At 57.8% G+C, this 24,707-nt stretch overlaps 2 protein-coding genes across 5 annotated transcripts in view; one reads left to right on the top strand and one right to left on the bottom strand.

The window, feature by feature from the left end:
* Positions 1-2,063, top strand: part of KIDINS220 (kinase D interacting substrate 220) — an 82,659-nt gene extending 80,596 nt beyond the window's left edge. For both annotated transcript variants that reach the window (XM_036498028.2, XM_004582590.2), the window contains exon 29: positions 675-2,063. In XM_036498028.2, coding sequence (XP_036353921.2) covers positions 675-1,937 — 1,263 coding nt within the window. In that variant the 3' untranslated portion in view covers positions 1,938-2,063. The remainder of the gene's footprint in view (positions 1-674) is intronic.
* ID2 (inhibitor of DNA binding 2) overlaps positions 1-23,743 on the bottom strand; it is a 42,093-nt gene extending 18,350 nt beyond the window's left edge. The window contains exons 1-3 of one of the 3 annotated variants that reach the window (XR_009246005.1): positions 23,353-23,742; positions 23,103-23,166; positions 22,679-22,745 (exon numbers count right to left, since the gene is read on the bottom strand). Coding sequence is in view for 2 of the 3 variants with exons in the window: in XM_004582589.3 (XP_004582646.1) it covers positions 23,110-23,166; positions 23,353-23,700 (405 nt within the window). In the remaining variant the exon portion in view is untranslated. Of the gene's footprint in view, positions 1-22,641; positions 22,746-23,102; positions 23,167-23,352 lie in introns of those variants that run through there. The other 2 variants (XM_004582589.3, XM_058668305.1) reach the window with 2 other exon arrangements.
* Positions 23,744-24,707: the final 964 nt, after the last annotated feature.

Raw genomic sequence — 24,707 nt, forward strand, 5'->3', positions numbered from 1 at the left:
TCAGTGAATAGGATTGATGGTGATTTTTGCCTTAAATAAAAGCTAAATATTTATAGTTATAAATGCACATGTTGAGAATCCTTTTTAATGAACCTTTAGACTTTTACATTTTGACCACAAAACTAATTTCATTAAAATTTATGTGAGGGCCCAGCACAGTAGCCTAGTAGCTAAAGTCCTCGTCTTGTGTGTGCTGGGGTCCCATAGAGGTGCCGGTTCATGTCCTGGCTGCTCCACTTCCCATCCAGCTCCTTGCTTAGGGTCTGGGAAAGCAGTCAAGGATGGCCCAAGGCCTTGGGTCTCTGCACCCACGTGGGAGACCCGTAAGAGGCTCCTGGTTTGGGATCAGTCTTAGCTTGGCTGTTGTGGCCTACTTGGGGAGTGAACCAGCAGATGGTTCACTCTCTCTCTGTGTCTTCTCTCTTTAAATCTGCCTTTCCAATAACAATGAATAATTATTTTTTAAAAAAATTTAAATTTACATAAACCTTTCGAATAATGGAATTCTGATGAGTTCACAGCACTTGTTAAGCTACACGGAGTCCTTGTAAATGAACTGGATGTTTCAGTAACTTGAACTTGTCAGTGTGCATGTTTTCTGTGCTGTTTTTGTATCTTTTTCTTGGAGCTTGTTGCAATTCTGAGAGTGCTCTGTTCTCTCCCTGTCTTCACAGTCCCAGACTCGCAGAACCCCAAGTCTCTCGAGCCTCAACTCCCAGGATTCCAGCATCGAAATTTCAAAGCTGACCGATAAGGTGCAGGCTGAGTATAGAGACGCCTACCGCGAGTATATCGCTCAGATGTCCCAGCTGGAAGGGGGCCCGGGGTCCACCACACTGAGTGGCAGGTCGTCTCCGCATAGCATGTCCTACCTGGGGCAGAGCTCCTCCGGGGGCTCAATCCATTCCAACCTAGAACAAGAGAAAGGCAAGGAGAGTGAGCCCAGACAGGAGGATGGGAGGAAGGCCTTCCTCCTGAAGCGGGCTGACGTCCTCGACTACTCCTCCTCGGGGGTGTCCACCAGCGACGCCTCGCCCCTGGACCCCATCACAGAGGAGGACGAGAAGTCGGATCAGTCAGGCAGCAAGCTGCTGCCAGGCAAGAAGGCCTCGGAGAGATCCAGTCTCTTCCAGACAGACCTGAAGCTGAAGGGAGGTGGCCTGCGCTACCAGAAGCTGCCGAGCGACGAGGATGAGTCCGGGCCAGAGGAGTCAGACAAGACCCCCCTGCTGAGGGACGACAAGGACGCGTCTGTGGCAGGGAGGGCAGAGCGGGCGGCCAGGTCCCCGGAACACGGCGCCGAGCCAGGCCGCACCTTCATCAAGGCCAAGGAGTACTTGTCCGATGCCCTGCTGGACAAGAAGGACTCTTCCGATTCCGGCGTGCGCTCCAACGAGAGCTCCCCCAACCACTCTCTGCACAATGATGCGGCTGACGACGGCCAGCTGGGGAGGGCCAACCTCATCGAGCTCGAGGACGACGGGCGCAGCGCCGGGCGGGGCATGCCGCACAGCCTGAGCAGCCTGCAGGACCCGGGCCTGGCCCGCATGTCCATTTGCTCCGAAGACAAGAAAAGCCCCTCAGAATGCAGCTTGATTGCCAGCAGCCCCGAAGAGAACTGGCCAACGTGCCAGAAGGCATACAATCTGAACCGAACGCCCAGTACCGTGACTCTGAACAACAACAGCACCCCGACTACCCGAGCCAACCAGAATTTTGACGAAATGGAGGGGATTAGGGAGACCGTGCCGGTCATTCTGAGGCCCAGTTCTGGTCCCAACCCCACCGCTATTCAGAATGAAAATCTCAAAGGCGTGGCACATAAGCGGGGCCAGCGTGCGAGCTACAGCAGGCTGTCCAAGGAGGCCTCGGAGCTACACGCCGCCGCCTCTCCGGAGAGCACAGGCTTTGGCGAAGAGAGAGAGAGCATTCTGTAAGAAGAACAGGCCCCCTCCTGGCAGCGTCGTCCCAGATCCAGAACCCACACGCCACCCGTGTGTGTGTCATCCCCACAGAGAGATGTGTGCAGTGCGCTAGTGGCCGTGAGGCTTCGCCAGCCTGGTGTCTTCCTGAGGAGGCCTCAAACCTGCCTCTCTAGCCAGACCTCTCCCTGACGAGTGATACCCTAAAACAGAGGAGATCTAAAAGCAAAGGCAGTTCGGAAATGTCCCAATTAAGGGGCTTCATCTGCCCAGTAATTACAAGACCAGAGGCCCCTTTAGTGGGGCGGTTCCTGCTGAGAGATAGAAGACTTGATGATGTAGGGTTTAATTGAGGCCAGAATTCATAGGTTCTGGAGTCCCCCAGAAACTGGAAGTGGTCACAGATGATGGGCATGTTGCTTATCAAAGCTGTTTTAAATTTTAATACGCAGAATGTTCCTAAAACCAGAGATGACAGTGAGCAGGACCCAGCGTGGTCGGTAGGAAGGCAGGTGGGGGATGGCCCTCGTGTCCGCCTACCCCTCCCTGGCTACTCTTGTCTCTGGATCCCAGCTCTGGCTGCCCTGGCTTCCTGCGGTGCTCACCTGGCCCAGCGAGCCACCACGTCTCTCCTGCAGCTTTATAAAATGGAGTGTCCAACTTTGCTAAGTGGGCTTAGCCACAAGAGAGGAAAAAAAAACAATGCTTTCTGTCTCTAGAACTGTGGGACGTGGGTCCTAAATGGCAGTAATGTTTGTGGGAGTGAGTCAGTGAGGAACTGGTTCCGGCAGCAAGGGCAGGGGCCACTGACGCATGGCCAGGAAGTGATTAGGACAAACCAGAACCATTGGCTCCCACACCTGCTTGTCATCTTGCTGTCCTGAGGAGGGAGCAGGGCCTAAGGAAGGAAAAACTTTTTGAAACAAATGTTTAAAACATGAAACAAAGTGATAGCAAAAACTAGTTCAAACTGATGAAGCCGCAAGACTTTGTGTTTTTCATTTAGCGTTAGCAGAATGAAGGAGATCATACTTATTACTGTGTACACTGGAACTGTTCCTGCCACTGTGCATTGAAAAAGTGTGTTATTTGTAGTGTAGCTCATGTAGGTAGTGTGAGATGGACAGTCTCCCCAAGGCCCCAGGGCTGTGGCCGCTGAGACAGTAGGTGTGTGAGCCCCACATGCAGCATTCCACTGGCGATGTCTGTCCTCGAGGGCCCTCTGTGAGCAGGTGGAATCAGGTGGAATACATTACTTGCTTGGCTGGCTAGCGCTGCTGTAGGTGCTCCTCTGCATTTCCTTGTGTGGATAGCTGAGTGCAATCTAGCATTTTCATTAGGTGTTTATTCTGCGTGATCTTTCATAAATGTTTTCAGTAATTGAAAAAGGCAGTCTATAATTGCCATATTGAAGCGTTAGCATTTTAGTGCTGATAATGCTCCTGAGTTTGGAGCACTGTGTAATTGGTCCCCGTTCCAGAGGCCGTGCTCTGTCCTGCTTCGCCGTGTAATGGCAGGTTGATATCATTGGTGAACACATTCTTCATACTGCGAAATCACTGCTGAAGCATTATGTGTCTCGATTGAAGAAATAATAAAAATGCATGCTCTCTGACTTAGGAATGTTTATTCACTACGGTGATGATGATTCCGCTTGTGATGAACAGTAAGATGTTGGGTGTTTCTTTGTTGTTTGTCTGAAGCTTCTTGCAGACTTCTGGGCTGGCTCTGGCCTGCCGCTGCTGGTCGCCTGAGGGAGGCGGCTCCGAGGGGCCTGCCTGGTGCAGCTGTGATGCCCCGTGCCCAGGAGCCCTGGGCAGTGTTTGTTTGTGGCTGCAGAACTCGGTCGCCCAGATTCTTGGAGGATGCCAACTTTTGAGGAATGTTCTGGGAAAGCCAGCTTTTCCGTACCGACACAGAAGTCGATGAGTCAGCTGGCTTGTGGGGTCACACCCCCCTCTGAATCTGTGCCCGCACATATTGCTGTCCATTCACGACAGCAGCCTGGTCTGGTTCTCACACGTGCAGTCCCTGCTGAGCACCGGGTGGAGCCCAAAGCCTGTACCTGCCCCTGGGGCCAGAGCAGGGGCTGTGTGAGCACTGTGGCCTGTGAGGTGTTGCCCTCGGCCCCTGGTGTGGGGCCCGTGTCCGGAGCCTGGGTCAGTGGGCCAAGGCCCCGGGGGCTTTAAGCTGAGTTCTCTGCACAAAGCTGGTATCGGAGGCCCAGTTGGCCCATGCTGGGCAGCTCAGACACCCAGAACCAGTGGCTTCAATATTAAGAAGAAAATTGGTCTTCATGTCATTTTACTCACATAGTAGTCAGAATCATTGTAATTGCCTAGCCAAGGGATTTTGGATTCTTGCTACAGTTCTCAACTTGAGAACCTTTTAATAATTTACATGCTGTAGTACTATAATATGTTTGTAATCATTTTTTCTGGCTACAATGCTAAACTTAAAAAAGGTTTTAAGACTTCGTGTAATTTTTGGCTACACCAGGAATTCTCAGCCTCTTTAGAAATATTCCAGAGTTTAAAAGTCCCAGAAACGCTGGCAGCTCCTAAGTCACAGTAACCACCAGCGGAAGGGAGCTGCGCAGCTGTCTCCTGTTGTTGAGTGCATGAGCCACTTCGGGGCAGGAGGGAAGGAGCAGTACAGGGAGCCTCCTTGGCAAGTCCTCGAGGGCGGCTTCGGGGAGACTTCTGGACTAGTCACCTGCTCCTGCAGACATACAGACCCTGGGCTGCAGGAGTGACGGTGTTGCTGGTGCCTAGGCCATCGCCCGCCCTGCCCTGCCCTGCCTCTGACTCATGGCAATGGCAGTGCATGGAAGCTTGGAGCTTTGCAGCAGGGAGTCTGTTGAGTGCTCCTCTCTTCACAAAGGTTGAGAATCCCTGGTAGAGCTGATGAAGGAGAGAATCTAAACTCTTACATAATTGTGAACCCTTTCGTGCCTAGGGAGAACACGCTGCCTTTGAGATAGATAGATCTTCCGAGGAGCCAGTATAAACGGAGGTATGTAAAAACATAGCTTACAAGATCAACTAGAGAAACCAGTCCTCATCCATTGGAGAGCCTGCCTTCTCGCTATTGGCCAAGCAGGGGTGAGGAGGCAGCTTGGCCAGCGATGGCCAGCAGCACACCGCTACCACAGTCGCATCTGTGTGCTGAGTAGCAAGTCCCAGCCTGGCCTGGCGCTGCCGGGGATGGGGCTGCGCATTATGCTGCGGGCGAAACGCTCACTTTAGTGCCCCCTCCTGCATCTCCACTTCGTGGTGTGTTTTGGGAAATAAGCAATTTCTAAGAACAGTTGGGTTGTTCCAGAAGGCAGAGCAGGTACAGTGGCCCCTTGGCTGACAGTAGGTTTGTCCCTAGCTTCATGCTCAAGTGGCATTCAGCAGCACAGCACATGGCAGAGTGCGGGGGTCCCCCTGGTGACTACTGCGAGAGGGTGCTGGGGCACACTGTGGCCTGGGGGAGCCATGTGTCAAAGCTGAAAGCTCGGAGGTCAGAGATTGAACTCCTGGGAGGAGCCTGGAAGGTGGGTCCGAAGCTGAAGCTGACTGGAGTGAAGACCCACTTCCGTTAGCAAGCCTTGATGCCTGGCGTGGCACGGGGTCAGTGCGCTGTTCCTCCTGTGAAGTGCGCTGTGAACTGCAGCTGCCCAGCAAGCCTGCCCCGAAGCCGCTGGTCCACCCGGGCCAGCTGCTGTTGCTAACTGTGTAACTGCTGATGGGTATGCCAGTCCTCTTCAGGTCGCTGGGCTTTAGCATAACAGAGTAGCATGGCCAACCCAGTAATTGGACCTTGAATAAGTGAAATGTTACGTTTGAAAGGGGGTAGTATATGCTCTGAATTATTCAAATTAAGAAGCTTTTTGGAATAATCCCTGTAGTTTTCATTAGCCTATCGCTTGCAACTTTATCCTACCTTATACTGATTTACCTCATTTTCTTCCAAGGCAACGGGGCTCTAGGTCTTAGTACCCTGTTCATAGACCCAAGCTGTATTTCTTTCTCGTTCCTCCTGCCAATCTGGTGCCCTGCTGGCAGTCAAGGGGTGAAGAAGACACCGTTTGTGGGCATGGCTGCGGGCAGAACCCCTGCTGTATGATGGCTGCAGAAGAGACTGGCTCACGTGTGCCCCCTCCTTGGTTCTGCGCCGCTGCAGAATTTAAGAGCCATTGACAGGTTCCTTCCGCAACACCTGAGGCGGAAGCCCGGAGGGGCAGCAGGAAGTGTGCAGACGCGCTGCCCAGTCTGACCTTCGGTAGTTACAGTCAGACGTCTAAGAAAAATGATTTCCGAAAGTGTCCTGATTCCCGACACCCACCCCCTGCAGCTGTTGGAGCGTGCAGGCTGCGTGTTGTTTTATTTACTGCAAATTAAACACTTTGGATTTTGAAAAAAATGATTTTCCTTTTTAAGTTCTTCCTTCCCCCCACGCCCTTTTTTCCCGAGTTCCTTTCAGTCTTGTGTCTGGAGTGATGTTTCGGCTGTCAGGGCGCCTCCTGTCTTGTGGTAGAGCAGTCCTCACAGGGAGAGAGCTGCCTCACAGTGGAGAGGCGAGCTCTGAGCCTGAGATGATCGTGGACTGCCCTCCAGCACCGGGCCCCACAGAGACACCCGTGGGAAATGGAGCGAGGAGCCGACATGCTTCTTCCACAGCCTTGAGTGAGAGCCTTGTAGCTGCTGCTGAGTGAATGAGCTGTAGCTGGCTGGGGGAGCCAGGTTGGGAGCCGGTACCACAAAGCTCACACGTGTAGGAGGCACAGCCCACTCCTGTGCCAGGGCACGTTGGGTCAGCGTGCTGGCCCAGCCCCACTCCGCCTTGACTGGCACCCCGTTACTGCCTGCCTCGCAGCTTTTCTGTCGGTGCTTCCAGGGTCCTTTCTAAACAGTGTCTTTAAAAACTCCCAGGAATGGTGGGTCACAGCCTGTTTTGATGAGCTGGGCCATTAGGCAAAAAAAATTTATTTTTATTGGAAAGGCAGGCTTACAGAGAGAAGGAGATACCGAAAGCTCTTCCATCCACTGGTTCTCTCCCCAAGTGTCTGCAATGACTGAGCCGATCCAAAGCCAGGAGCTTCTTTCAGGTCAACTACATGGGTACATGATCCCAAGGCTTTGGGCCATCTTGCACTGCTTTCCCAGGCCACAAGCAGGGAGCTGGATGGGAAGTGGAGCAGCTAGGACATGAACCAGCGCCCATGTGGGATCCTGGTGTGTGCAAGGCAGAGAATTAGCTGATGGAGCCTTAGCACGGGGCCTGAGCCATGTCACTGTGCAGGGCAGGGGTGGGCTTGGTGCCAAAAGCCTGCCTGTGTACCTCGGGGCCTTTGTCGCGTCCTTTGTGACGTCACTCATCTTGTTAAGGAACATAACTGTCATTAAAATGGCTCGGTGTTCATTTTCTTGGAAGCCACAGAGACGACGTTTCCCTAACTAGTGAGTCTTGTGTTCCGTGAGCTCTAGCCGGTGACGTAGCACTACGATGAGACTGTGGTGAGGGTCAGCACGGTTTGGGTGCGTCTCAGCTCTGGTTAGTGGTCTTCAAAGAAGAACGATCTTTAGGAAATCAGGAGAAATACATAATATGAAATAATGTCAACATTTTTGCACAAAGTAATCTTTTTTTTTTTTTTTAAAGATTTATTCATTTTATTACAGCCAGATACACAGAGAGGAGGAGAGACAGAGAGGAAGATCTTCTGTCCGATGATTCACTCCCCAAGTGAGCTGCAACGGGCCGGTGCGCACCGATCCGAAGCCGGGAACCTGGAACCTCCTCCGGGTCTCCCACGCGGGTGCAGTGTCCCAATGCATTGGGCCGTCCTCGACTGCTTTCCCAGGCCACAAGCAGGGAGCTGGATGGGAAGTGGAGCTGCCGGGATTAGAACCGGCGCCCATATGGGATCCCGGGGCTTTCAAGGCGAGGACTTTAGCTGCTAGGCCACGCCGCCGGGCCCACAAAGTAATCTTTTAATTCCGGTTTTCTCGTGTAACTGTAGGAATACATGTAAATGAACTAAGAGTGTCTCTATGACAGCCTCCTGGAGTAGTCGCTGTTGTCCTCAAGTCCCCAGAGCCTCACACCCACAGACGGCGAAGTGGCAGTGTGAGGATCCAGGCCCAGGCAGAGCGGCCCCCAAACGCCGTGTCTGGATTGGACACTCATCATTTCCCAGGCAGGGGTGAGTCGGCCCTTATCGCCCCAGGATCCAGGTCAACTTCAGCTTTTCAGTTTTATTTAATTTACCAGCACTCAGTCCTAGTCCACATGTTCTGAACTAGGGTTTAGGATCTTACAGAGCGAATCTCTCAGAAATCTATCGCTGAGGGAATTTTACGTGTAGAGAGAAAGTCTTGACTTACAAAGAAAACCATCATCTTAGGTTCTGCTAGCTGTTGAGGCAGCATTCCAGGTTTGGCTAAACATCTCTCATCTTTCTTTGATGCTGGTCATTATCCCCACGCCGGCGAGGTCACCAGCTCGGCCTGTGGCTGCCGTGGCAGGCTTCCATCTTTCCCTCAATCCTACAGTTACCGGGTCCCTTCCTGAGTTGGTTATCAAGGTTCGGTGTGCAATCACGACCCTAAACATCACTGTGTGCGTCCCTGCCCGTGCTTAATCAGCGTTAGCAGTGCCGTTCCTTATTGAAAACCATCACTGCCACTCCCCAGTCAGCAAGGCTGAGAGCCGGCAGGCAGGTCAGGTGGAGATGCCTGGTGGCATCTCAGAGCACCACCACCATTCCCTAGGGAGGGCTGCTGACTCTGAGCCAGACACCTCATGTGGGTGAGTTCCTGCACCCCAGTTACCTCCACAGACACCCTGCTGTCAGCCCCAGGTGACAGGTGACAAGCCGGGCTGCTGGTGTGCGTAGCAGTGATGCGCTTGATTTGTGTAACTGTCCTCTAAAGCCATGCCATCATGGCCTTTCTTTCTGGTCAGAACATTGCAGAGCGGAGATCCCCCTGCACCTCGAGGCTGCCCAACTGCAGAGTAGAAGCAGACACCCACCTTGGTTTTCTGAGTCCCAGTCCTGTGGCTTGGGCAGTGCCCATTGCACTGCCTGCTCCACTTCCCCCAACAGCCACTGTCTCCTCGGGGGGTTTCCATTCCTTGAGTTGTGGAAGGGCTACTGGAAATGATTCACTCCCGGGCTTTCTCACCTCCCTGCGCCCCACTCTTGCCGTGGGCCACATCAGGTGCACAGGCAGCTTGTGGCAGGGCACAGCTCCAGTGCTCATGTGTCTGCATTCCTGTGCCTGGCCACCCCATCCCTCCAGGCAGGACCTCCTAAGCTGAGCACTGTCAGCTGCACAAACAGAATGACCTGCCAGGCTGGGTGTGGTGCACGTGACCGCAGGTTTCAGTCTTAGGTTGTAAGATGGTTGATCTGATCAAATGCTTTGTTGGATTGGTGTGGGAGCTGTAAGAGGCTGAAAGGACAGGAACAGACCGGAAGTATGAAAGCAGGTCCTGGAGCAGGTGTCTCCTCACCCAGCAGCCTGCACCCCCGGTCAGGCTGCCCCACACCCAACAACCTACACCCCCGGTCAGGCTGCCCTGCTCCTGTAGCAGCCTGCAGTCCCTGGTCAGGCTTCCCCCCTACCCAATAGCCTGCACGCCCGCTCAGGCTGCCCTGCTCCTGTTTGCTGCTCACTTTGCTAGCAGGTTTGCAATGGGGGACACCCAGACCTCCTGTGCCATCTGCTTATGTGAGTGCTGAGACCAGAAACTCAGACATGTCTCAGTCCCGGGGTCAGGTTTTCCTGGTTCTTAGCCCTCCATGTGCACAGCTCTGGGCTTAGGCCTTGGCAAGGACAGCCTGCAGGCTTATAGAGAGGAAGACCCATGATTGGCTGGGCCACTGAGCAGGTGTTGGAGACACGTTCAGGGTGGCCCCTGGAGGGAGGTCTTAGCCTGTGAGCCCCTGGGTGTCCTGCTTCTGTGTGTGGGCACAGACGCTGGCGAATGCACACCAACCCACAGATGCTCACTAGGGTCTATCCCACAAGCTGGAGACAGGGTGCCAGGAGGCCCTGAGCCCTTCTGTAAGAGTAGCATTAGGGGTGTGCATTGAGGCCATGCAGACATGTGCCTGCAGCCTACAAGGGAGTGTCTAGAATTGTGTTCCATGTCTGGAAGAATGTGAGGTGGGGACAGGTGTGAGTCAAGGCTCTGAGAATGTGGTGGGCATGGTGGAGGTGGCTGTGCCCAGGCCTCCATGTCACCATGGTGAGAGGCTGGCACCTCTCCTGCAATGCAGCTGCCTGGGTACCATGGTGATCACAGGAACCATGAGTGTGCCTTTTGTCTCCCTCCCTGCCTCCACCTGCGGGTCACTCAGCAGCTAGCTCCCACTCTGTCCACTTGAACATGGCCCTGCCACACAGCACCTGCCTGCAGCACACAGCAGCCACTGAGCCCCAGCAGGCACACACTCTGTCCTGACCGCTTCCCTTCTGCATGGCAGGGACTCCCAGTCACCGTGCATGACAGACGGCCAGTGACCTCCCGTGGATAAGGAAGCCTGGCAAGCCCGGGTTGCTCCCGTGTACACGCAGCTTTCAGCTGACGCTGTCCACGCCAGCGTGCTCCCCACCCTCACACACACCCCTCCGGGCGTCCACACCTGCAGCCAGCTGCTGAGGCCTGAGGCTGAGCAGGTGTTTCAGTTCTTCAAAGAAAACTGGCCCTGAGGAACCATCATGGGTGACAGAAGGTGGCACTCTGTGACCAGGAATGAGGGGCTCAATTTGCCCTGGAGAACCCCACTGTTCTCTCCTTAGAACTGCACCTGTGGGGCACATGAAATCTGTTCTTTTTTAGATCAATAACAAAAATTTTTAAATGGCACTGTTCTCAAGATCCCCAAACAAGCCCACATCGCCATCGCCAGCAGTACTTGGTCTTGTTCCTTGGATGCCGTGGCATTGTTGAAGTCCCCACGTGACCAGGCTGCGCTGGCCCAGCACTTCCTCCCTCCCTCCACCTGCTCCAGGAGCAGCTGAGCAGGTGCAAGGCACAGGCTGCATCACTGGCTTGGCAAGCTTAGAAAATCCACCATACAACCTGGAACTTTCCATGTACACCATGCGACCTGCTCACCCCGGCAAAGACAATAACATACAGTTGCTTCCAAATACATCCTGTCCCGGGAGTCATCAGCCCAAGGAACACTTGGGCCGTGTTCCTCAGAAGAGCCTGCACAGGGCCTGGCCTCACCAGAGGCTGTCCTCTCCATGTGGCTCCTGCGAACTCCAGTGACTCCAACCTGCCATGAACAATCCTGGGACGCTGGAGGATGTCGGGGTGCCCACACCCCCATCCGGCTGTCTGGGCTGCAGCCCCAGTGCCGTGGTGGATCAGTCTCCTGCCGCTGCATACCCTGGGGGGCAGCAGGCCCAGGCAGCTGGATTCCACTGCCCACAGGGCTGAGCTCGGTTGAGTTAAGGCTTCTGGCTCCGGCCTGGCTATTGTGGAGATCTGGAGATTGAACCAGCACAGGGCCGCGCTGTTTGAATTTGTGTAACTCTATTTCTGCCTTTATTTAAAAACAAAATCAACCGCTAAAGACAGAACTGAGATGGTGTCACTGCCTAAATCCGTCCTCAAAGACAAGAGCTTTCTTCACGGTTGGGAACAGTCAGCTGGCCGAGTCCCTGGTTTGCCTGGGAGGGCTCTGAACCAACAGCCACATCGTGTGCCTGTCCTGCCCAGCCTCGCGTGGCCATTGACTCACAAGGACTAAGGGCACAGGCAGACCAACTGCTGCTAGACACTGGGAAGCTCTCCTGGTGGACCAACTCTAGCTGAAGGAGAGGAAAGCAGGGAGTTGCCATAGACCAAGGTGCAGCCAAGTGTGCCCCCACAGCAAGGAGGGTGCTGTGGCTGCTCTGCTCCCGGGCCTTCAAGGGCAGGAGAGGCTGGCGAGAGGCAGACTGACAAGCAGGAGGCGGTTCTGATCACCAGAGACTCCGTGGCGAGCTGAGAACAAGTGTCCAGGTGATGAGAGCTCCAGAGAGCCTGAGGGCATGCAGGCCCCGGGCACAGCCTTGATTTGCCCCCTTGGGACCCAGGTGGTGTGGGTGTGGTGCTTGCTGGCACTGACTGGGACTGGGAGATGGCAGAGGGCAGGAGGCAGATGTAAGAAGTGAGAGGCGCAGACACAGAGCAGGGCTCAGGTGTGCACTGCTGAGCTCTGTGGGGCACAGGGAAGGGGCAGAGGCAGGACCCGCAGCCTGCTGGCCTTCATCATGAGCCTCAGGCTGTGGACAGGGATTTTTCAAATGATGCTCGTCACCGACCTTGAGCCAGCCAGGCTCCCCTGGGTTTCCAGGCACTGCCTGAGCCGTCCTTAGCACTTGGGTCTGGCAGCACGGGGTAGAGGACATGGCTGCTAAGCTCACAGTCAGTGTCGTCCGTCCGTCTGGGGACATGCAGGCACAGAGATGGGGAGTAACAGGTGAACTCTCACAGCGCCCCCTTCTGGGCTCTCTCAGGGACGCAGTGGGCCTGGGAACACCTCGTGGCTCAGAGCGCAGGCGCGCAGCCCTGCCCTGGCCACCTCCCTTTCGGGCATGTGCAAGCCTCAGTGTTCCGTGCTGTGTTTGTCCCGAAGGTGAAGTCCTGGGGGACCCTGAAATGTCCCCTGTAAGTGAGGCTGAAGCCCCAGTGGTGGGATTTGGTGTTTCTATTCTGGGGAGGCTGGGCTAGCCCAGGACTATGGGGGGCACCCTGGGGTGCTCTCCAGGTGGGTGTGTTGTGGAGAGGGGCGCAGGGGTGACAGAAACTCTCACTTCATCTCTTCCCTTCTCTGTGTCCCTCAAATATTGTCAAGGCAGGTGTGGCTCCTGAGGACAAGACCCTGACAGCAAAGGCCTGGAGAGAAACACCGGAAGGAGAGCTCACCCAGTGACGTGGCCAGCGCCCCTCACCCCTCACCCCCACCCTGAGGGAGAGCTCACCCAGTGACGTGGCCAGCGCCCCTCACCCCTCACCCCCACCCTGAGGGAGAGCTCACCCAGTGACGTGGCCAGCGCCCCTCACCCCTCACCCCCACCCTGAGGGAGAGCTCACCCAGTGACGTGGCCAGCGCCCCTCACCCCTCACCCCCACCCTGAGGGAGAGCTCACCCAGTGACGTGGCCAGCGCCCCTCACCCCTCACCCCCACCCTGAGGGAGAGCTCACCCAGTGACGTGGCCAGCGCCCCTCACCCCTCACCCCCACCCTGAGGGAGAGCTCACCCAGTGACGTGGCCAGCGCCCCTCACCCCTCACCCCCACCCTGAGGGAGAGCTCACCCAGTGACGTGGCCAGCGCCCCTCACCCCTCACCCCCACCCTGAGGGAGAGCTCACCCAGTGACGTGGCCAGCGCCCCTCACCCCTCACCCCCACCCTGAGGGAGAGCTCACCCAGTGACGTGACCAGCGCCCCTCACCCCTCACCCCCACCCTGAGGGAGAGCTCACCCAGTGACGTGGCCAGCGCCCCTCACCCCTCACCCCCACCCTGAGGGAGAGCTCACCCAGTGACGTGGCCAGCGCCCCTCACCCCTCACCCCCACCCTGAGGGAGAGCTCACCCAGTGACGTGACCAGCGCCCCTCACCCCTCACCCCCACCCTGAGGGAGAGCTCACCCAGTGACGTGGCCAGCGCCCCTCACCCTGGGGTGGGAGTTGGGGGACGCTGAGCCTGGGGTCTACAGGGGCAGAGCTGGGGCACACCTAGGCACTGTGGAAAGTGACAGGATTGGGTCTAAAGCTCTGGCTGGAGCCCAAGCAGAGGGCACAGGTGGGCTAGGGCAGGGTCACAGGCCAGGAACCCCCACCCCAGGCTGAACACCCCAATTCTATGAGGCTGTTTTTGTACTACAACCAGCTTTGTCTGTGGCTCCAATTTTGACAAAATGTGAAGTGTGTAAGAGAAAAGGCATTCTACCAATGTTGTCGTGTGGGAGGACAGAGATTGCTAGTTTCTGGAAACTTCGTGGGGCCAGGCAGACAGGCAGGGGCCTGCGGATGATGGCAGACTTGGGGCCCTCCCCCTGCCACTCCCAGAGGTGGGGAAGCTGAGGGACAAGGCCTCTGCACTGATGTCCTGTTGTCCTTGAGAAACCATGGTGGGTGACGTCCGATGCGGTGCTCCTGTGCCCTTGCCAGCCTGGAACCAGGTACCACTGCTCTGCCCAAGCTGCTGTCCTGCTTGCTTGTGTGCACAAACACAGCAGGGGCGACACCCCAGGCAGCCCGGACTCAGCCCTTGGCTCATTCGGGGACTTGTCTCCCTGGTCTTCGGGTCCCACATTCAGGGACCTCTGCACAGTCCCCCCGCCACGGTGTGCTCACGGTTACACACAGAGCAAGTGGGCCAGTGTGGTGGCACCCTAGGTGAAGTCAGGGACTGGGACACCGCATCCTGCATGGACACGGGTTCGCACCTCGGCTGCTCCACTCCTGATCCTGCTCCCTGCTAAGGTGCCTGGGAGGCAACGGCAAACTGCTCAAGTGCTTGGACCCAAGGCACCACCCTGGGAACCCGGATGGAGTTCCCGGCTGCAGCCCGGCCCAGCTCTAGCCTGGGGCCATGTAGGAAGTGAACTCCAGAATGCAGGGGAGCTCTGCTTTCCAAATGGATGAACAGATCTTTAAAAACAGAAGCATCAGTGAGGAATTCCTTGTGATTCCAGATATATGTAATATATAAGTCCCTATATATTTATATATTGGTACTTCAAGAAGTTCACGAAAAAGATAAACTTATCTTTTAATTCCATTCTTCCATCAAATTATAGATTTTTTTCTTGTTTTATTCAAAAGACACACTGGAAATAAGGGAGGGGAAAGAAAGTGACGGAGAGAGAGTTTGTGCTTTTCACTGATTCACTCCCCAGACGCCGTGAGGCCCAGCCTGTTCCTGGTCCCGTCTCTCCGTGGGGTCGGCATGGCTCTGGAGGGGAGTGTGAAGCCGCGAGTACCTCTGCAAAATCCCAGAGAACTCAAACTGCCACGGGGAAAAGCAGACAGACGCTCCCTGCCAGGGGCAGCATTTGGCCCAAGGACTCTAGAGCTTGGCCACAGCACACCTGTCCCCCTCGCAGGGCCTCTTCTCCTGGCCCCCTGAGAGGCAGGGCTGGCCACTGGCTTCCTGTCGCCCTTGGGAGAGCTGCTCCAGGTCCTGCCCTTGCAAGCCTGAGGAGGCTCAAACGGAGGGTAGCAGCAGCAGGGAACACGAGTCCAGCAAGACCAGAAGCACCTGTCCTGCAGATAGATCCCACCAAGGCCGGAGACGGACGGATGCTCCGCCCCGTGCCTGGGAGATTCTGGGGGTGGGAGTGGGGAACAGGGTCCAGGGGAGGGGAGGGGCTGCAGCCGGAAGGAGGATCCGAGAGCCCACTGCCTGCGCCCCCCTCCACTCCCGGGGCAGGCGCAGAAGGCAGGGCTCTATGTCAGGTGTCTTCACTTGATTGACAGATGTGGAACAGACAGGGACAAGCGGAATGAGTTTTCCTTCACACGCGCTCTCTGTGGTGAGCTGGTGTGGCCTCAGGTGCAAACAGGAACTACAGTAGCGGCTCAGAACCCCTCCGCTCCCACCAGCCGGCCCACCCACAGACTACCCTCAAGTGCGGGAATGCTCGTCCCCAGGCAGGCACCAGCGGGATCTTCCTGGCAGACGGTGCACATCCTGTCCGCCAGTGCGTGTGCCCCTGCACGGGCCGGGAGAGCTTGGGCGTGGCTGATAGAGAGCATGAAATCAGTCTGTTCTTCCTGACAATGAAGAATGCAAGTTATGTGGAATATAATGAAATGTGAGTTTTCCAGATAGGGTGGCGTTCTTCCCGGCCATTGCAGAGGTAGCGAGATGCCACTGTGTGGTCACTGGGTTTTGGGGTGGGCCTGTCAATCAGCCGGCAGTCACATTTGGGAGAAGCAGAAAGATCTAATGACTTATGATGCTCTGTGATACCTTGCAACTAATAGGCTATTCTCCCTGGCTCACAGGCTAAGCTGATTGTGGCCTAGCAAGTACATGTGGAATATCTTAGCTACAACCAAAAAACAGTCGCAGACACCATGGACAGCTGACATTTCAGCGGCAGGAGCAAATGCTCCCGTCATTCCTAAATTGAGACTTCTAGTGGCAAAGCTGCATTCGCTGCGGGTGGGGAGTGGAGGAGTTGGAGGGGGAGCTCCACGCCAGAATTACCCATGCCATTTCCACCAACTGTCTCCATGTGGGGCGGAACGGGGAACGCAGGGGAGGCTGGGAGGAGCCAGCGTTTTGCAAAGGGGCAGCTCCACCTGCTGGGCCCCCTGGGAGATGGCACCTGCTGGGGTCCAGACTCATTTCCACCTGTGGTAAAAGAACTAGGACCCCCTCGCCTGGCCCTAGTCCAAACTTCACCCACAACCCGAAGATTTTAATAAAAAAATACCTGTGTTAGTGCAGCCCACCCCCGAGAGGGTCCCAGCTATCCTGGCAGAACCCACTCCCGTTGTCCCAGGTGAGTCTGTGTGTGACAATGGTAGCGCTCTCTCCCTCAGATTTGTCCTGATTTGAGCCACCTGAGGTGAGGCCCTGCGTCCAGGAGCTGACAATTTATGGCGCCGCTGGAGAAGGCTGGGGCTGCAGCAACCGGCAAGCGAGCTGAGCAGATCCCAGCCTGGGGGCTCAGGTGAGACCCCCGGCCCCTGCACCGTCCCACATCCTGTATGCTCTGTTGTAAGTGACTATGTTTGGGGTAACTCGTGATGCCACAGGAAGGTCTAAAATCCCATTGCGTCTCAGCTGCTGGGACTCCCTAGGCGTGGCCGAGACCTGGCCTCGTGGCGTCCCCTCGCTGACTTCTGTTAGTGGGCTTGACTCCACTTCCTGGGGAGGCCCTCAGTTGTACCACGTCTCCTGGGAGACGGGCTGGTTTTGCTTCTTGAGGTTCCCCCCCTTTCCCAGCCTCTGAGGGTCCCTCCCTGCATCTTTGGAGGCCTCTCCCCCATCACCCTGGGAAAAGGGCCCTGCCTTCAGAGACGTCCGCCTCCAGTCTGAGCCCAGAAGCAAAGTCCTCATGTGGGGGACGCACAGCTCTGGGGGAAGGGGGACACCCCTGGGGCCACTCTGCCCACCACGTGGTCATCTGGCTCCCTTGGGCTCCAGTCTGGAACCTGAGGCAGGGGCTGCGGCCCATGGCTGTCCCGCGGGGCACTGCCTTCAAGCTGTGGCCCCCCTTCTATGGCAAGGCCGCTGGGAAGAGGTGTGCGGGGGATCTGAGGTTTTGGGGGATCTGAGCAGCAAAGGGGTTCCCTGCTCCTATCTCAGGCTGGGAGCTGCTCTCCCACACTCTTCCTGGCCTTCCTCAACCAGAGCTGCCCCAGGCCAGCCGTGCATGGCACCCAGGCCAGCGCTGGGAGAGGGGCTGCAGCTGGGAGACTGGGCCTGCGCCACCATCTCCCCCTCCCTGCCTTGACAATTCTGGTTGGCTCCCACCACCCGCAAGATACAACAGCGTAGTGTCCCTGGCCCAGCTCCCCAGGGGTTGCGTTTGCAACGGTGTCTGCTCTGCCCTGGCTCTGATGCAACTTGGTGCCCAGGAGACAACTGGCACACCATGAGTGAATTCACTGCCAAAGGAACGTGTCCCTGTTGACACGGTGGCAAGTGGGCAGAAGTATCTCCTTACAGAGCAGCCACAGACAACAGGATATGCCACGCAAAGAATGGCACACGAGAGCCCTGCCCATGCATGCAGGACAGGATCTGAGCTCCCTGGAGCCTACCGGCACCTGCCTCATGTGCAGGCCACGTTTCTCAGGCGCACGCGTACGTTACAGTGCAGCTTGTAAGTCAGGCATAGGCAGAGTGACCACAGTAACCATGGACGAAATGAAGCAGTCACAACAAAGTGTACTATCGCAACTGTTAGGTGAAACACATCCATCGTTGTTTCTGGAATTTTTCACCCAGCGTTTTCAGGTGAATTGCCAGTAACTGAAGCTGCAGACAAGCGAGCTTGCTGGGCGGGGTGCTCGTGTTTCGACCCTGGCTTTCCAGCCTGAGGACTTGGCGCTGGTTCTAGCGGCATGGACTCCTTCCCTCACGGCCGCTGCGGCTGTCACGCGTGCTGAGCCAGTCTGGTGTGTCACTCCCGACCTGGGACAGGGTGTGTGGGAGGATAGAGGCCGACGTCCCATCAAGCACGTGCCCGGGCTGGACAAATCTGGGCACTTTAACAGGAAATCAGCTCAATCAGTTTGGATTAAATTTAAACTTGAGGTTTTTAAAAATTTTTTTAAATCTTCCTTTAGAGAATTAAACTTTCAGCTGACATTTTTGCTGAGCTCTGGAGGCGAGGTTTTGGCAAACTCCGAGAAAGTGAGGACGCCTCCAAGGGCCTCGCCCTCCCCACTGCCCGTTCTGCTTCCGCGGGACATCGCAGAGGCTGGCAGCGTGGCATCTCACCAGAACCTGGTGTGTAAAGGAGATGGTATTTGCAAAACAGCACGGTCTCTTCGTGGCAGAGAACTGGCCCGTACCAGCACATCTCTGGGGAGGGCACGCTGTTCCTTCTGCTCTGGGCAGCAGCGGGGAGTAGAGGAGGCACAGGAAGGATGCCTGGACGTGTTCTGAGCCACACGGTGAGAAGCCCAGAGGTGCACCTGTGTCAGCTGTGCGAAGGCAGAGCAAGCGAGAGACGCAGGCACGCGGGAGGGCAGGGTGGGCATCCAGCAGAGTGAGACCGCTGGGCAAAGGGATGCCCGATTCCTCACTCGTCCACTGGCCACGATGAGATGCCCCAGGTGGGCTGCTGACTTCTGCTGCCGTCAGGTTTGCAAGCTCAGAAGGTCGGCTAGGATGCATAGGGCAGCTGTGGGGCTGTGTTCAGGCCAGGTGGGAGGCCAAGAGGCCAGACTCAGGCTGGTCCCCAAGTCCTTACCCCGAAAAGCCACCAGGGACCAGGAGGAAATGCCCTGCACAAAGGAAGGCTCCTCAACAGGGCCACCACCCTTGGGACGGGCACCAAGTACATGGGCCCCTGAGGGGCAAACTGCAAACCATGGATCTTGCTCCCCTCATCCCTCAGGGGCAGCACGCACAGAGGACATCCAGACCTCGGCACTGGGGACGTGTGCCCCCGAACTTAAGCATGGGCAGATCACATCCAGACTCCAGTGACACCTCCAACACACACACACACACACACTCCAGCACTCGCCAGGGACACACACATACACACACGCACATGACAGGTGCACAGACCACCCCGCAGCGCCTGTCACTCAGCAGCTCTGTGCCACCTCCCCCCTTCTCTTTCCTGAGGGCATCATGACGTCATGATGTACGGGATGTCATCTCTCCTCCAGCGCTCCCCGGGGCTTTCGCCCCACGCACATTGCCTTGCTGCCTCCTTATTCCTCTGTGCCACGCGGCCCAGCCCTGCTGTCCTCAGCTGTCAGGAAAGTGTCCTGTGCAGGATTAGCCATCCCAGCAAGACCTGTCCGTCACATCCGGGTCTTCACTGCCGTCCATCCGTTGGACGGGTCGTGGGGCGCTGCACGTACCCACCAGGAGCCCCTCTGTTGGCTTTGCTTGCCGTGGTCTCAGTCCAGTCTCCTCCCCCAGAAAACCCCAAAGGCCGGGAGTTATGGCTGGCTGTGGCCCCCGCTCCCGGCATTCCAGTGGAAAGCTAACCAAACAAATGTCAGTGAATGCTTCCACTTCAAATGACCAGATCCCACGGTTTTTACTCCCTTCACTTCACACTTGAAACTTTCGTGTCTCTTAACTGGAAAACCTTGGGTCTTAATCTTCGTACTTCTACTTCTTTGCTTATCCTACAACAGCCATATCATGGAATAAAATCACAATGCACACACTTGCTGATAATACGACAACAAAATGAAATCAATGATTCCCTTGCAGCCCTTTTGTCCACAGAATATATCCTCTGGGGCGTGGGGGGGAGGGATCGTGGCACGGCGAGCTGAGCTGCCTGCCTCCGGCCGCCAGCATCCCGATGAATGCCAGTTCCAGGTCTGGCTGCTCCACTTCCGGTCCACTCCCTGCCAACGTGCCTGAGACAGTCGTGGGTGAGGGCCAGGGAAGCCCGTGGCGGGGCGGGAGAGCTCAGGAAGCCGCGGCTTCAGGCTGGCAAAGCAAGCTCTGCCTCCCTCCAACGCTTTCCAGCAGCTTTTCTGCCTGGTTTTATAAACTGCTGGATGGCCACAGCTGCCTGGACCAAGGCTGCCCTGCGTGCTTTGGGACACCGCTCTCTCCTGCTCGGTGGCTTCTGGCTCTGTGGGGTTCCTCGTTCTTGTGTGTGACCTTCACTCCGGGTCAGCGCAGACCGTCTCCTGTCCCTGTTCTCTGCTGGCTCCTAGCTTCCTGCACTCTGCCGTCGTGCGAGTGCTGGGCGGTCTGCCCTGACGATGGTCCTCTCATTCCCGGGGGGCTGTGTCCACCACCGCCAGGCCAACCGCGGGCACTGCCCGGTCCCAGCCCACCCTCACCGTCACTGTGTCCCTAACCCAACAGTTGATGCGTATGTGTGGATCTGGGCGGACACGGTTCCAAGGCGCCGTTTGTTCCAGCCCTAGCCTCAGGTCCTCAGGTCCTCAGGGCGTGCCAATTCTAGTCCACGCAGTCCACGTCTGACCCAGATCCCCGCTTATGGCCAGAGAAAGCAGCGGAGGATGGTCCAAGTCCTTGGGTTCTGCATCCATATGGGAAAGACCAGAGGAAGCTCTTGGCATTTATCTATCTATCTATCTATCTATCTATCTATCTATCTATCTATCTATCATCTATAGATATATTTAAAGGCTGTACAATAAGATGAGTTTCAAAATACTGGCCAACAGAGATGCATGGTTACCTCTGTACCAGAAAAATCCACCAAAGGAAAATAGTACAGAAAGGCAACAGGTATCTTACCAAACACTTCCAAATCATGAAACAAAAACAATACCAAGCTGACCCCAAGGCCATGCAACCGAAGGGGTCCTCAGAACTGGCTTACCGTGCGTGCTCCAGAGCGGATGCAAACTCTGTTTTTAACTGGGACCTGAAAGGAGAAAAGTGGCCTCTGGGCTCCCCTCATTCTTTCAACCTGTCTTCACAGGCTCAGAAACACTAATTAAATACTGCGGGAGGTAAGCAGGGAAAGCTCCGGGTGACTCTCCGGCAGGCTGACTCTCCGCACAGTGTGGGGTCCGGTGCAGGCTGACCCGCACGCCCACCCGGGACACCTGCCTCCGTGCCCAGGCTCGCCCTCGGGTCCCTGGGCGCAGTCCTCGAGCCCGCCCGCAGGTGGCGCCCGGCCCCTACCGCCGGGCCGGCCAGGAAGCGCGGGACTCGGGCAGGCACCGGCCGTCCCCGCCGCGCGCCGCACACCGCACACCACCAGGGCGGGGCCAGGCGGGCAGGGCAGTGCCCGCAGCCGCCGACGGAACCAGGCCCCGCTTCCCACACAGATCACGGCAGCCCGCAGGGCTCGGCTCGGAGCCCGCAGCCATCCCGGACCCCCGATGGAGTCCGGATAAGGACTCGGCGCCGCCGCCCCCCGCCGGTGGAGCAGACTCGGCGGCGCCACTGCAGCACCTGCGGCGGCCCGGGAAGGGGCCCCAGGTGGACTCCCCGCTGGCCCGCCCCGAGCGCCCTCCCACTTGGCGGCGAGACCCCAGCGCAGGTGCACGGCGCTGCGGACGCGGCTGTGCGCCAAGCGCCCGGGGTGGTCCTGCTTGGGGACGGTGGAACGCGGTCGCCTCCCCCATCCCGGCCCCGACAGCCTCGCGCGGTCAAGAGTGAAGGGCGACCCAGGTGTGGCGCAGGTGGCGGGAAAAGCCCGAGTCGGCCGCGCGTAGGCACCGTGACTGCTGGCTCCTGGGCCAAGGCGCAGTGGCACCCAGCCCGGGGGGCTGCACAAGGCACGGGTCGGCCTGTGTCCCTGGCGGAGTCACAGCCCCGAGGAGGCGGAGGGCTCATCTCTAGGTACCCAGGCCGCCTTCAAGGACCGGGCGGGGTTGGCTGGAGCCAAGCTCCAGGTTTGGGTCGGGATGCAGGTGGGAGCGACGGACGGCTTAGAAACCATTCGGAATTCTGGTGTGGACTTGGAGATACGTTTTATTATCATGGTACAGAGTCTACAGGAACTTGAAATGCATTTGTGTTTAGAACATAGCATCAGTAAAACACACACACCACCAAAGCAGGCACCACTCCATAAACACACGGTATTTATTTCGTAGAAAACGGTGAAGTTTACAACCAAACTTTTATAAAAAGTTTAGCCATTTTGACGCAGAGACACGCGTCTCTGCCACTATACAGGCACACTCTCATGAGAGTTCGCGAGATCTCACTCCATAGATATAGATATATATAAACATATACACAGCATCCAGTCGGCTTAGGTCCAAAAGGCAACCTCTGACCCAGAGACTTGCTCTCAGAACTCCACACCGATTCCTGCTGGGGTTCACGCTCTGCCTTTCCAGAAAGGCAAAGTCTGCACAGCTGGGGGGGGGGGGGGCAGCCCCTCGAAGGCCAAGGTTCTCCGCTCGCCACGGTGGGACTAGAAAGAAGCTACGCCGTCCACCTACGGAAAGGGCTGACAAGTCTTTTCATAAATAATGAGGCTGACAGTCCTGGCCAGAGGACACCCCGGGAAGACGGCACTCCTGCTGCTCCTTCCATTTCTTTTTTTTTCTGAGAAAGTCCACTCCACTTGTCCTCCTTGCGAAATGGTTGACAAGTCGGCGCCTTCCAAGGTCCTGTGGGTCTGTGTTGTGCAAAGGAAAGAGGGAAGCGACTCAGACACACCTGCAAAAGACGGGCAGAGACGGGCGTGCCCGTGAGCGCCAGGGACCCGCGGGGGCCGGGGCCGGTGGGCGGTCTGGCGCCGGGCAAGCCGGCCTCTCCGCGGCGGGGCCCCCCACCCCAGGCGCCAGCCTGATTGGAAACAGCCCTCGGGTTAGCGGGCAGGCAAGTCTGGCTCCCACACACGCCGGGAGTCGGCGCCGGCTCCGCGGTGCCAGCCCCCGCCGCGGCCACGCAGCCCTCCCCGGCCGCTGCCCCCGGAGCTTCTATTTTAACGCTCGGTGCCGTCAACCGCTTGCAGCGAAGGCGTCCCCAGGCCAGCGTCCCGCAGCCACACGCGCAGACCGCGCGCGCACTCACCGGGTGCTCAGCCGCAGAGCGCTTTGCTGCCGTCTGACATGAACTCGGAGGGGAACTCGGAAGCCTGGGGAGAGACGCAGCCCGTTAGGGACCACCGACGGGAGAAGGGACCCCCGCTCCCTGCACCCGCGCAAACCCGCCAAGTTGCACCCAACACGCTCCGACGCGCACGCACACGCCCCAAGTTCGCAGCGGTGTCACGCGCGGCTCGGAAGGTAAAGTTAGCGCGCGGCGGGGGCGCGGGCCTCACCTGCAGGGACAGGATGCTGATGTCCGCGTTGAGCGTGGTCAGCGGCGGCCGCGCCGCGGGGCTCTGCGCCGGCCGCTGGTGGTGCCGGCTGACGATGGCGGGGTGCGAGTCCAGGGCGAGCTGCAGGTCCAGGATGTAGTCGATGACGTGCTGCAGGATTTCCATCTTGCTCACCTTTCTGTTCTGCGGGATGCTGGGCACCAGCTCCTTGAGCTTGGAGTAGCAGTCGTTCATGTTGTACAGCAGGCTCATGGGGTCGTCCACCGGGGTCTTGCTCCGGGAGATGCCCAGCCCGTGGTCCGACAGGCTGCTCCTCCTCACCGACCTCACGGGGCTGAAGGCCTTCATGCTGAGCGCGCGGGGAGGAGACGCCGAGGGAGACGCTGGGGCTGCCCGGGGCTCAGGCCGCCGCCGCCTGCAGAGTTGCCCGCGAGCCGCACCGCGCTCGGCAGAATGAAGCCGGAGCCCGGCGGGGCGGCTTTTATCCGCGCTCGCCGGCGCCACGCCAGCGGCCTGCCTCCCGTCCCCATTGGCGGAGAGCGGCGTGTCCATCAGGCCGAGCGCGCGCTCCCACTGGCGGGCGCGGGCGCGGGGTCCTTCCGCGTTGGCAGCCAATCCCCGCGGGGTGGGCGGGGCGCGCCCAGCTGGTGGTAAATAGAGTAGGGTAGGCGCGGGGCGCGGGCCACGGCCCCGCATTCCAGGCGCGGGCGGCTCCGTCCCCGCGCGCGCGCGTAACCCCGCTCTACGGCCCTGCCCGCGCACACCTTGCAGCTCGCGGGAGCCCTGGGAGTCCCAGCGACGCGGGCGAGTGGGTCCCGGTGCGGGGCAAGGCCGCGGTGGCCTGCAGCCCGCGGGCAGCAGGGCCAAGGAGCGCCCAGGAGCGTCGGAGGGCAACGTGAGAAGGCGCAGACGTTCACCACTCAGCACCTACGCTGGCAAAAGCAGTTCCTTTTTAAGATAAGAAAAAGCCTGGAGACCCCCCCCCCCCCCCAAAATCCCGCCCACACGGCCATGTACGCTCCCATCTCCGGCCCGCCCGCCCGAGGCCTCCGGGGGGCGCGAGCGAGGGGGTCCCCACCCGAGGCCGCGCGCACCTCGCGCCGGGCTCTCCTCGGCTCCCGTGCGGGCCCACGGTCTGGACCCCGCGGGTCGGGAATCCTGGGGAGGGCTGCACCTGCCGCGCGCAGGGACCTGGAGGGCTGCGTGCGCCCCGCGCCTGACTGACAGGTGTCGCTTGGCTCGGGGCAGCGGGCCTTTCACTTTGGTGTGCTGTCAGCTTTAGTCCTGGCCTGTTCCCGCGGTTTTTAAGGGGAGGAAGGGTATTGGGATTTGCTGTCCCAGTCTTTCAATGAACG

The sequence above is a fragment of the Ochotona princeps genome, chromosome 8, assembly GCF_030435755.1.
Source record: "Ochotona princeps isolate mOchPri1 chromosome 8, mOchPri1.hap1, whole genome shotgun sequence".
In the NCBI taxonomy this organism is placed as follows: Eukaryota; Metazoa; Chordata; class Mammalia; order Lagomorpha; family Ochotonidae; genus Ochotona; species Ochotona princeps.